Genomic DNA, 11,990 nt, shown 5'->3' on the forward strand with positions numbered 1-11,990 from the left:
AGCAAGAGCAATAAAAGTGCCTTCCGCAACTCACGCTAAGATTGTGAAATTTGGCTATTGATGTTGCAACAGCAACTAATGTTATTTCCAAAGCCAACACTTAAATTCCACTTTGGCAGATCATAAGTATAAGCAAGTCACACAGTCCCGTAGGAAGAGGCAATTATTGACTAGTTCTTCTTCCTCCTCGTTGAGCGGTGGCTTCGGTCTCCGGAGCACTGACGGTAACGCAGGGCACTGGCTCTGCACAGAGGTGACTAATAGGTGCCACCAATTTCCTTGATGGAAGGCTTAAACCTGCATTTTAGCCCGGGGTGCCAGACTATGACAAACAAGAGCTAGAAGAGGGTAATGAATAAACATGGTGAGAATTTCAGCTGTAATCTGCCATCAGGTCCATCTGTTCCTCCTTCCCCCACAAGCCTTGCAAACTCAATGAGCCGGGAACGGGCATGCTCCATATACCGTCCCATCCTTCAGCCTCCTATCTAAGGTCTAATTGCCTGCTTGTCGTTAAGTATACCACTGATGGTCTCTTGAGCCATTACTGGTCACAGGATCTTCTTGTTCAGTTCTTGAGCCTTCCGTCCGCCCTGCTCATGACCAGACTTCCAGAAGGATACCAGAAAGATGAGAAGGATAAACGTATTAATCACAGGCTGGTGTCTGCTGTATGGCAGAGTAGCAGTCGCTCCAGTGAGACGTGCCTCGCAGGCGTCTGTAATCTGCTCGTTTAACCGTTCCAGCGCGCACTCAGCCTCCAGCTCTTGCGAAACTAGATGCCCGGCTCCCAAACGAGGGGGTTGTTTCCCAGTTGGCAGCTGGGGAGTCCTGAAGTCTGTGTGACCTATTTGCGCCCCATGTGATGTGCGGGCACTTCAGCAGGGGGGAGTCTTGGGTTTTGCTGCTTATTTTCTCTAATCTGGAGATGGGAAACGAGAGGCCCCTGGCAGAGGCGGGATGCAGAAGCAGAGGAACGGCGCATGCCTGGTGTGACTCAGTGAGCGGTGAAGGCTCCAGCAAGTTCTGCCTGTTGGTGAGCGGTGGTTCGCTCTGGGGAGCGGATGCCTATCTCCGTGGCAACGTGGCAGCTTGCAAAAAGTTGCCATCAAAATTCACCATGGTTCCAGCCATCTCTCGTCAGTGTAGGGTTTTGCAAACTTAGCTGCTCGTGTTCTCTTGCAGACCTCCTGCTCGCAGCTGCAGTTCACAAGTGGAGTATCTCCCTGCTTTGGGAACCAGGCCATCTTAATTAAAGCCCACACAGATGATTTTTTTTGCATTTCTGCTATAGGTGCTTCCTTCTCATGTTCCAGAAAGTCCATGTTGTTGGTTCTCTGCTCCTCCGTTGCTTCCAGCTCTCCTCCCAGCAAGGGAGATGGAGAGGAACGTGATAAGCAAGTTGGCTGATTAATGAGATGAGTTCCATGGCTGAATGAGGGATTCTTGTGCACTGGCTTCATTTGCCAGTCCCTGGTGTCTCCCTCAAGTTGTCTGTCTGCTCTGGCTCTCCTGGGAGACTGGTTTGGGACCTGGTTTGAGTTGCACCTACTTTTCCCTTTGTGCCAAGCTGCCACATTCATCGGGGCCAGGCATGGACCAGGAACTGCCTCTGGATGGCAGGGCTGGAGAGCTACGTGAGGCCGGGATTTGGCTGGGAAAACAGAACTTAGATAACACCCAGTCCCGAGCATTGCAGGCAACAACTGCAGAGTCATTTCAGAGAAAGTAACGGGAGATTTTTCTCTCCCTAATTTATGTCTCTCCTGCATATGGCTTCTATGGAGTCGCTAATGTTACAGACAGATGGGTTGGCATTTTACTAGGCAGAACACATGGGCTGGATGTTGTTAATGCTTGTTAGCTACTCACTCTGCAGCTTGACCAGTCCAATACGGTCACCTCGCAGATGGTTGGAAAGCTTTAGCCTGGGTGCTGGCACGGTCCGGCTCCGCAGCACGTGGTCCTGACGGCAGCTGGGATAACGTGCGTTTGGCTGCTCTTTCTGAAGGGCTTCGTTGTAGGTCAGAGATACCTGGGGCTGGGGGATCAGTGCGGCTTCCCGGTATGTCAAGGGAAGACACTGATTCGTAAAGATCCTGCGCCTTTTAACAAGGTATTGGCTTTAAAGGCGTAATTTCATAGTTTGGATTTTTATAGGATGGAGTTGGAAAAATTCTGTGAACCCTCTGCCTTGCTCTCATCTACACTCCTTCATGGTTGATGCTTATAATCATATTTGGCGGTGAACATTATTTAGCAGTCCTGAGGCCTGTTAAAAAGTTATAATTTAGGATCTCAGGCTCTGACTTACAGCCAGCTGCCAGTATTAGTTTAGAGTGGACATCCCATGCAATTTTCCTTTCTCAGTGATGTGAATAGTCTGCCGTGATTTAGTCTCACCAATCTTGTATTCAGCTGAACCATTTATAGGTGTCACCTCAACAAATCTCCGCAGGGTGAGTCTCCTTGATAGTTGCTCTGGAGATCCCCATTGGAATCTGCGAATGCGAAAGTCAATGCTCCGGGTGAATCATTTATGTTACCCTCTTCCCCCTCTGACAATACTCATGTTCAGTTTTACAGCATAATGGTGGGAGGCTGAATGCGTCCTACAGATGAGACAGGGAATTTTAGTTTCAATACTTGTCCTTTAAAACTCTCAAAGCACTCCTGGAAAATGCATGGGTATTAATCCACACTGAGCAGTAGTTCTTCAAACCTATGATTTAAATTGGATATATTTGTCTCTGTCTGTCCTGAACTGTTGAGTAACATTAATGCACCCTGATAATAGCTGTCACATTTTACCCCGGGGGTTGCTCCTCAGTGATAGGTGAAATCACAGCAGTTCAAAGGCCTGTCTTCCAGGATGAAAAGCTCTATAGGAATATTCAGATATAAAATAGTAATAGTATGAATCAAAAAATATGCTTCCCTTATTTTAACGCCTTTGATCTTATTTTTATGGCATCACATTTGACAGTCTAAAGGGCATTAACCTGTGGGAGAAACCTTTTGAGAGAAGATGCTGACTTGCCCTCCGCTGCGCAGAGCGCCATCCCCCAGGATTAACACCGGCCACTTTTTCCCCATCGAGAGGGGTGCGGGTGCTTCAGCGCACGTCCCTGCTCTTTTTTAACGTTTTTCATCTTTTTACATCGGGTGCAGGAGAGCTCACGTAGATCAAAACACGTAGCTGTAGGGAGAAACTCACTGCTGAGCAACATGCCCCGCTCCGTGTGTCTCCGCTGCTGAGCTGGTGCAGCGTCCAGGACCCCATCGCTTCTGCCGCTCGTGTGCGTCGTCTTTCTGATGAAGATGGAAGCGTACGAGCTGACCTCTTGTGCGGAAGACATTGTGGGGCTGTGGTTCATCTCAATGTTGAATAATAAGAAAGAGAAAGGAAATGTTTGCTATAAATCTCAGTGCGCGCAGGGCTGTTTCTCACTCATCCCACCCCAGCTTTCAATTTTCTCCTTGGCATTGCCAAGCGCTTGCTTTTCTTTGCTCAGCAGCTAAAAGCAGCTTTTTCATTACATTTCCTGGAAGGCCCGTTACAGGCATCCATCTCTCTCTGCCTCATAAATTCACTTTATATAGCAAGTTGGCAACACGGAGGTCAGAGGGCTTGGCAAGAAGCAATTATTATAAAGAAGTAGTCTTCCTCTTTTGGGTTACAAAGAGGATATTAAAGGGGGAAAAACTTTGCTGCAGACAAGGAATGGTCATTTGTGAGGGGTAGGTGAGTTTGATGAAGATTGATGAAGAGCTGCACATTCTGCCAGAGCTACCTTGGGCAGGCGTCGTGTCAGGCCAGCTCAAACCTGCCCATTGCCGTGAAAAAAAGAAGAAAACCAGTAAACAGTTTGCTAAATAACCTCATAAATATTTCCAGCCGTAAGCACATCTTGTGGTACAATTTGTTTTTTTGTTTTTTTAATATTTCTCTAATTTTAAATGAACAGCCTCTAATTAAAGTGATTTAGTGGCTACCTGGGGACCTGGTATTTGAGCAGCGCATGATGCTTAGGAGAGATTGATTGGTGAGGCGTAACTCAATTGGGGGATTTTGATAATGATATCATCACCCGAGAGAGCCAAGTTTGAGCAATTAGATCTCCAAACCTCACATTTGGGTTGTTATAACTTCAGCAGGCAGTTTCCACACGTGCGCACGCACACACACACACACGCTTTCCGTGGGGATTTGCTGGGCAGCCCAGTTTTTTGGCTGGCTCTGTGCGTGGTGGGCTGCCCCGTGTGAGTGTGTCCAGTCTGGAGTGACCCGCAGTGGCGATAGTGGTGATCTCTCAGCTCTGCAGAGCCGGGCAGTGGGTGCCGCACGTGGACAAGGCGGCCTTTGACATTTAGAAAAATCTCAGCGTCCAAAGCGAGAGGCAGAAACAGAAGGATTTTCTCGTTTAAAGGTCAGAGCAGCTTCTTAAAAGATATTTTCGAGTAGGTTGGTTGGGCTGTGACAGGGTTTATGTGTGTTAATGGGTGCCGAGGTAGGGGGTGGGTACCACAGGGAAAGCGTTGGAGGGAGGTGAGGGGCCGTCAGGGCCACCAGTGTGCCCAAGGCGCTTGGCGGCAGAGGGTCTGGGGTGCAGACGGTGGTAGCACTGCAGAGGTTTCAGGAGGTGATCAGACAGCGCGGCCGACCCTGAGGGCTTCTGCTGATGGGGGAAGGTGTTGGGGGAAGAGGAGGTCTGAGGGATTCGGATGATGAAGGCAGATTGCCAAAGGGGTTGATCTGGTGGGGAGATGTGCCTAACCCATGTCAGAGTAGCCTTCGAGGTGGGGTGGGGAGCGCCACAAGGACGTGGGAAACGGCAGTAAGAACTGGGGCAGGGAGAGGAGAGCATGGCCACGGCATGGTCCACAACAGCAGAGGCCTGTGGACCTGAATGGAGCAGGGAGGAGCTCTGCATGGAGTCACAGATGTGGAGCTGTGTTGCCCCTTCCCTCGGCACGCACGGGGCTGTTTGCCATGTGTGTTCAGAGCAGTTGTGCGTAGGGACGTGGCACAGACAGTGAGTTATGGAAGGAGCATCGCAGATGAGATAGAGCCTCCACGATACATGCGCTGGGTAAATGTCACGGGGCAATGATTCACTTGCTCATTTTGACCCCTAATACATCTTAGCCTTGAAAAGTACCGTCTACCGTAGAGCATGGCCGAGCGGCATCTGCAAAACGAAGGCTCGTGACTGTGCCAAGGGGTGGAAAGCCACTCTGGCAGCCCTGCCGAAGCCCTAGGCTTCACCCTTCCTCACGCTGACGTGTTTGAATCGGGATTCCCAAGCTGAGACACAGCTCTCTTGCCTGCTGCGCCTGGCACAAAGCTCCCTCATCACCGTTGTCAGCTCGCCCAAAACCATTTGGAAACTCCACCTCCATCACTTGGGGGCGGTGTTTGAAGGTGCAGGAACGCATGTCCTGTGTGGATGGCATCCCCAAAGGCAGTTGTGCTTTCTCGGTGTGGAAATCAGGGGTAGAATATCCCCACTTTATGCTGAAATCTCAAGTTGTATTGAATGCTGAAGTCCCTTTCTCCCTTTTTCTGCATTTCTACCCCATGTTTTTTCATGATACCACATCCCCATGTCAGCCTTCTCCTTGGGGCATGCAACTGCCCCCTTTTCTGTCTTATTCCAGAGTCTGAAGACCTACAAGACATGGGGTCTTATGCTTAACCACTATTTTTCAAGCGGCATCCTTTGCGTGATGAACATCACATTGCATGCCATTTTATAGCTGATGGCACTTTTGGAGCCAGAGTTAGGGAATCCATCATTTTTAGCTACCAAAATATCTCAGAGAGAAGAGAAGAAGGGCATACAAGAAACTAAAAAATTGGTGTGTCTAGTTCAGAGTGCACTCCTGAGCCATATGTCAGCTTGTAAATGACCGAAGGAGACACTGTCGCACTTTTGACCCAACTACCTCTCAGCTGGTGGAACAAGGAGAGAAGTCGATGCTGGGACTTGGCTTTCAGGGAGCATTCCTGTGCAACAGCAGCAAAGAGCCATCAGCAGAATCAGTGCCGTCAGAAGCCCTGTATATGTTACGTTGGAGTGACAACGGTTGAGAGAGCCTCCTTTATGGTCCGTATGTTGCAGCGTTACCGGCCCGGTCTGGCCAGCTGCAGGTCCATCCTCCAGCAGGGACGTTTGGGAGTGCTTATTGCTCCTACACATCTTCTGCATCATCTGCTCCTCGCTGAGATGGTCCCTGTTGGAGAGAACTCGCTTCTTTACCACGCTGGTGGTTATTTGAGAGACTTTTATATGTATATCTAAACTCTAAAGCTTGAATAATTTACCAATTTCCAGGGTTAAGAGGAAGATTTACGATGTTTCCTTCTGGCAGGCGGCAGCTGATCTTGATTCTCATGGAAAAACAATTGTACTAACGGCTCCTCTCTCTGAGCAGATCCAGGAGCAGCTACTGCAAGTTTACGTCTCCGTGTGGTAAATAGACCTGTCTTCTTCTTGTGTTTTACGGTACAGTGAAATCTGCCCGCTGATCTGATTGCTCTGTGGGGATAGCACAGCCTGCGAGGAGAAAAACAGGGTGTCACCCTGCAAATCTATGGCAGGAGTCGCACCCCCCCACCAGCAGACCCGAGCGGGCCGTAACGTGGGGCAAAGATTGATTTCCATTGCTTTTCTAGAAAAGGTCCCGATAGGCCTTAAATCAGACTGAACCAGCAACGGAGCTTAGCGAAAGCTGGAATCTTTCCTTTTGCAAGTATTTGAGGTCTGAATAAAACATAACATAGACCTGAATCTCCGTAGTTTAGTGAGCCAGGCAGATTTTTTTTCCATGAATTAGAAGAAACCAATATAGGTCTCTGTAAAGAGTACCTGTGAGATAATATTCTCCTAGTACTTTGCTTCAGCATCCCGGGCTGCTCCCTGCTGAGGGCAGCTGGGGGAATATTTGCATCTGGAGCGAAGCGCTGCACTCGGCCGTGAGGAAAGGGGGAGTGGAGTGTGACGGTGGTCCCCAAAGTCTCCTCTTCCACTGACTCCTCTACGCATTGGCTGCAGGGCAGATGGGGGTACTCACAGGCTCGGCTTTTCCTTCAACCCCGTCTGTTTGGTTTGACTCTGAATCTTGATGTTTTTCCTTTCACACTTCAAAATCAGCAAGACAGTAGAGTGATGTCGCTCAGAGTAAGATGTGTCAATGGTGTTGGGCACCGAGCAGGTAGGGCCGGGTTTGAATACGCTCCTGTGCCGTCCCCACTCAGGGACTGTCCCTGTGGATTGGTGATGGTTGTTTAGGTTCCTCAGCTGGGCGTTTCCTACCTAGATGGGCCTGGGTGGCTTTTGCCTTCGTCTAAACCTTGAATTTCCAGGGATACATCACTGGGGTGAATGGCGACTGCATTACACATCATGTGAATAGCTGGCGTGTGCTGTCACCTGCAAGTTCTTGTTAGCAGCGGTGGTGTCCAGGAGTTTTCCTTTGAGGGCTGAGGCTTTTTTTTTTAATTTAAAAATTTGATTAAAAATTAGTGGAGGGCATCCTAGCTGTGAACTGCGAGGAGGAGGACTCGAGCGCCCTTACAGCTTTGAACCACTGGAAATTTCAGCTTCGTATCTTTCGTAAATCTGATTTTTAGAGCTAGAGTCACAAGTATGCTCTGCATCGATCCAAACCGGTGTGAAACAACCAGAGCCTGCGGTGTTCCTTCAGCAGAGCATCCCGCCCAGTGTCCCCCCCTCGGTGCTCCCGCATCCCCCTGCCTTGTCCTGGTCCCCTGCTCGCTCCCGCTCCCACCTGGTGCTTCCCTCTCTGCCTGCGGCTCGACGGCTGCACCAGGCAGGGTGCGGACCAGCGTTTGAAAAGAAATCCTGTGAATTAATGGGAACGTATTGCTACAATTCCGTATAATCACTTTATTTGTAAAGCACATGCCGCAAAGGTATTCCTGCTGTTGAACTCAAAGCAACAAATCTCTCTATATATCCCAGGCTATACTGTTATTAACAGATGGGTGAAGAAAACATAGCAATAAAAACAAATAATAAGAAAGGTAACAATGATAGCAATTTTAAAACACTCCCAGAGACAAAAAAAAAAAAGTAACTGAATTCTTTTAAAAGCAGTGGGAGATTGGGTGAAGTGAACTGCAAGTGCATCCATCCTCAAAGTTAGCATGTAAACATCTCCCGGCAGAGGAAGAATTGCCTTTTTTCCGAATGGCTGCCTTCCTGCCTTGTTCCTGTTACAGAAGAGATCATAAGAAACCTGGGTGAGATGTCTGGGGTTTGGAAGCTTTTTGAGTTTTTTAGATTTCTTGGAGTTCCTGGGGAGACAGAGGCCACGGAGGGGAGGATGGTGCCTCCCTTGACCATCCGACAACCACCGTCCCCTTTGAACTCAACGGGAAATATCAGTCTTCAAAAGCATGTATGTGTTCACATAACTTTCTCTCAGTGTTATTCTTCTGCCCCTGCTGAAGGAGGAAACTTCGGTTATGAAGAACAGTAGAGAGAAATTACCATTAATCTCATAAAAAAGAAATTATTCAAATGTAGCCTTTGCCCGCGACGCCAGTGAGCTCAAAGTAGAGGGGAAATTTAAAACATTTATGTTACTCCATTTCCGAGATCATAAAACACAAGCAAATGGTCTGGCACTGGATGCTAAATTTCTTAAGAAACTTGCTTTAATTAATTAAACTAGTAAACCAATTAATGGATTTACTTGTAAATTCTTAGAAAATTAATTCTGTGCCCAAAGAGTGTTTTAAATCTGCGAAGGAGGCAGTGTGTATTTCATACAGAGCTTGAATTCCCATTTTAGATGCATCCAGTTCAGCGCTGAGTTTGGAGACACAAGCGATGCGTTCATAATACTCGGACCTTCCTCCCAAACCGGCGTTTCCCATCAGCCGAATCCAGGGGGGGATTTGCAAAACCGACCCTGTGCTGCTCTCCCAGCGCCCGGCCCCTCCACTACCTCCCGGCCGTGCCACAGCTCACGTTGTGCCTCTGGCTTTCCCTGGATTGCGGATGAACGTCCCTCCCTGCGCCTCCAGCTGGCTCCTTCACCTGCCGTCGCTGCCCTCTTCCTCCTCAGCCTCTCTCATCTCACGCAGTGGTGGATCGGACGCGCAGAAAGCGAGGCGGGCAGCTCCAGTAAGCCGCGGATTAAAGCACTGAACATCCTTTGGAGCTGCTGAAAAACAACCCAGATGAAGTGGAGGGGATTTAAACAAAAGCTAATTTACTTTTTCGCTCAGAAACCTTGTTTAGATTCCCTGCCTGGCTCAGGGGTGATGGGGGCATCCTCAGTACCTTGTGCTCTTCGCAATCCAAAGTGACACATACATGAAAAGTTCATAATCAAATGTGTCCCGGCTCCTGAGAACACCAAATCAGAAACAAGCAGGTTCCCCGGGGCTCTCGGCAGTTATCTCTTCCCTTCTCTCCTAGCAGGTAGAGCCACGTTTTCCCTTCCTGTGCCAATCCTCCCCTCCGGCTCTCGGCATCCTTTGATGGGGCTGGGGGTCAGCCCCATTCCTGCGCGCCCGGGGGATGCCGGCTTTGCCCGGCACGGCCCGCGCTGCCCCGCCTCGGCTCCGAGGGGGACCGGAGCTGCAGAGCAATTAGGAACGGGAGCATTTTGAAGAGGAAAATGGCAGGGGAAAAAATTAGCATTTGCACTGTGAAGTTTTTGCTGTTTATTAATAAACAAGCAGCTCTTGTGCCTCCGGGGGCAGGAGAGGCTTCAAGCATTCCTTATTTCTCTTGCATTTAGCTTTTTTTTGCTTGTTTTATATGTTACAGGAGATTTGTAATGTCTTCCCACATGTTGAGTTTCCTTATTTTCGTGAGAACATCTCTGGAATAATTCCTCTGGAGCTCTCGGCTATGCGCTGCCGGGCTGATTTAAACATCCAGAAACACTTTAGGGATGCGGGGTGGATCAGCAGCTCGTTGGGAAGGCGTCGTGTTAATTAGGAACAGGTCTGCTTCCTCCTACAGAAGCGGAATGACTTCAGGGATAAGTGTTTTCATGGAGAGAAAGCCCTTGTGCATAGCTCCTGCCACCCAAGACCTGGGTGGTGATGGTGACCCCGACGTGGGCACCCCGGTTCTGCGCCGGCGGCACAGCCTGGCCCCTGTGCAGCCCCTTTCCAGGAGATCACAGAATCACGGAATGGCGGGGGCTGGAAGGGCCCTCTGGAGATCACCCAGTCCAACCCCCTGCCACAGCAGGGTCACCCAGAGCAGGTGGCACAGGAACGCGTCCAGGCGGGTTGGGATGTCTCTAGAGACGGAGACTCAAACCTTTCGTCTCCCACCGCCCCATTTGTCACCGGGGGAGGCTCACCCAGGGGTCCTGCACGGGGACGTTGGAAAGGCACGACTCAATAACAACCCAATCTCACCCTGCGCCGAGCTCCTGCGCCTCAGCAGACAACGTGTCTTGGTTACAGGTGGATCCGCGCCAAAGGAGGCTTCAGGGCGATGCCGCTGGCTCTCCCCTGGGTGGCAGGAGGCGAATTAAAACCCTGCTGTATTAACAGGTTTGTTCTTCTTTTCCCTCAGGCCTCCAGCTCCTCTGGCGGAAAAATGCAGCTTCTGGAAACCGAGTTCTCGCGAACCATCCGTGAGCTCATCGAACTCCACCTGCTTCGCCAGGACAGCATCCCGGCCTTCCTCAGCGCCCTCACGCTCGACCTCTTCAGCCGCCAGACCATTGCTTAGCGTCCCACCGCCAGCCACCAGCCAGGTGTGGAGCACTCCTAGGCAGGACACTTGAGGTAGTGAGGACAAATTCTCCCCTTCCGCCCTTAATTTGTGGCATTGGGTTGCTTCTGTTTTGCAGGGAACTCCTTCTTCCCCCTTCTTTCATGCTGATTCCCAAACTGCACTGATTTCTCTGAAAATCATCATTTCCCTCCTGTGGGAGGCCAAGTCTGGCGCCACCCCAGGGCCCTCCTCTGCCAAGACCTAATTCCTGCCTTTGAACTGGGAAATGTGTTCATCACTGCCCAGGCTGTCTCAGCATCTCCCTGGAAATATGGTGGGAACTGCCAGTGTGAGGATGCATGGCATCACCGTTCGCAGCTTTTCCCAAAAGGATCCCCCAAAACTGGGTCCCAGCAGAAAGATGAGTCAGTGCCTCCTGCTCCCTGGTTGTCCTCTCCTAATGGGAGCCAAGGGCTTGGTCCCTGAGGATAGGGGCCTGGGGAAGGATCAGTCGTGAGTGGCAGGTTCTTTGCTCCTGCGAACAGCTCATCACTCAACAGGGTCGAAATTATTTTCAAGATACCCAGTTACCTGAGTCTGCCATCACGCAGCAGACAAGCAGAAGCATAAATGGCCATTTGAAGACCCTCTGACACATCTACGTTGTGTGGTGTGCGCAGATGGCACTGGCGTGCTTTTTGTTCCTCACCGAGATTCTCGGGCTCTTGGTTATGTCAGGATTGCAGGAGATGGGAGGGAGCTCTTTGGAGTGTGCTCACCGCTGCTGGCTTTCGCATGCCGCCTGCCACCGGGCCGTGGGGACCTGCTCACCTTGCTGGGGGTCTCTCTCTGCGGAGGATGGAGCACCCCCTGAAGTCTGACATATAGTGGTACAATGGATATAGCTCTTCTATCGTAAGAATAAAGTGTCACTTCCCAAACTGGATGTGTGACTCCTTTATTTGGGCTGTACGCTGTGCTCCCCCTCTGCTCTTCCACCTGTGAAGCATGATAACGAATCGCCCATCGATGGTCTGGGGCTGGTACTGCTTTGAGAAGGGAGGACATCATTATCTCAGTTTTTCCAGGTGAGTCTCATTCATGCTGTAAACCGGATTAGTTTGTTAGGAACTTCTGTGTATATTGATTTCTTTTTGATATCAGCAGGAACATACTTCCTGAGCTTGGAGAGAAGGTAGCAGTAAGCAGGCTAGAAAGATGCCTTCGATGCTCACAGTGGCTGCAGGGTTGGCCATGCATGCTGGAGTCACC

General features: G+C 50.1%; 1 protein-coding gene across 6 annotated transcripts in view; it reads left to right on the forward strand.

Annotated features, from left to right (window-relative positions):
• The window catches only part of MAD1L1 (mitotic arrest deficient 1 like 1), a 367,938-nt gene extending 356,264 nt beyond the window's left edge, over positions 1–11,674 (forward strand). For 3 of the 6 annotated variants that reach the window (XM_063344898.1, XM_063344899.1, XM_063344897.1), the window contains exon 18: positions 10,575–11,672. In XM_063344898.1, the coding sequence (XP_063200968.1) occupies positions 10,575–10,733 (159 nt within the window). In that variant the 3' untranslated portion in view covers positions 10,734–11,672. Of the gene's footprint in view, positions 1–10,574 lie in introns of all 6 variants that reach the window. The other 3 variants (XM_063344900.1, XM_063344901.1, XM_063344902.1) reach the window with 3 other exon arrangements.
• Positions 11,675–11,990: the final 316 nt, after the last annotated feature.

Source organism: Chroicocephalus ridibundus, chromosome 8, assembly GCF_963924245.1.
Source record: "Chroicocephalus ridibundus chromosome 8, bChrRid1.1, whole genome shotgun sequence".
NCBI classification, from domain to species: domain Eukaryota; kingdom Metazoa; phylum Chordata; class Aves; order Charadriiformes; family Laridae; genus Chroicocephalus; species Chroicocephalus ridibundus.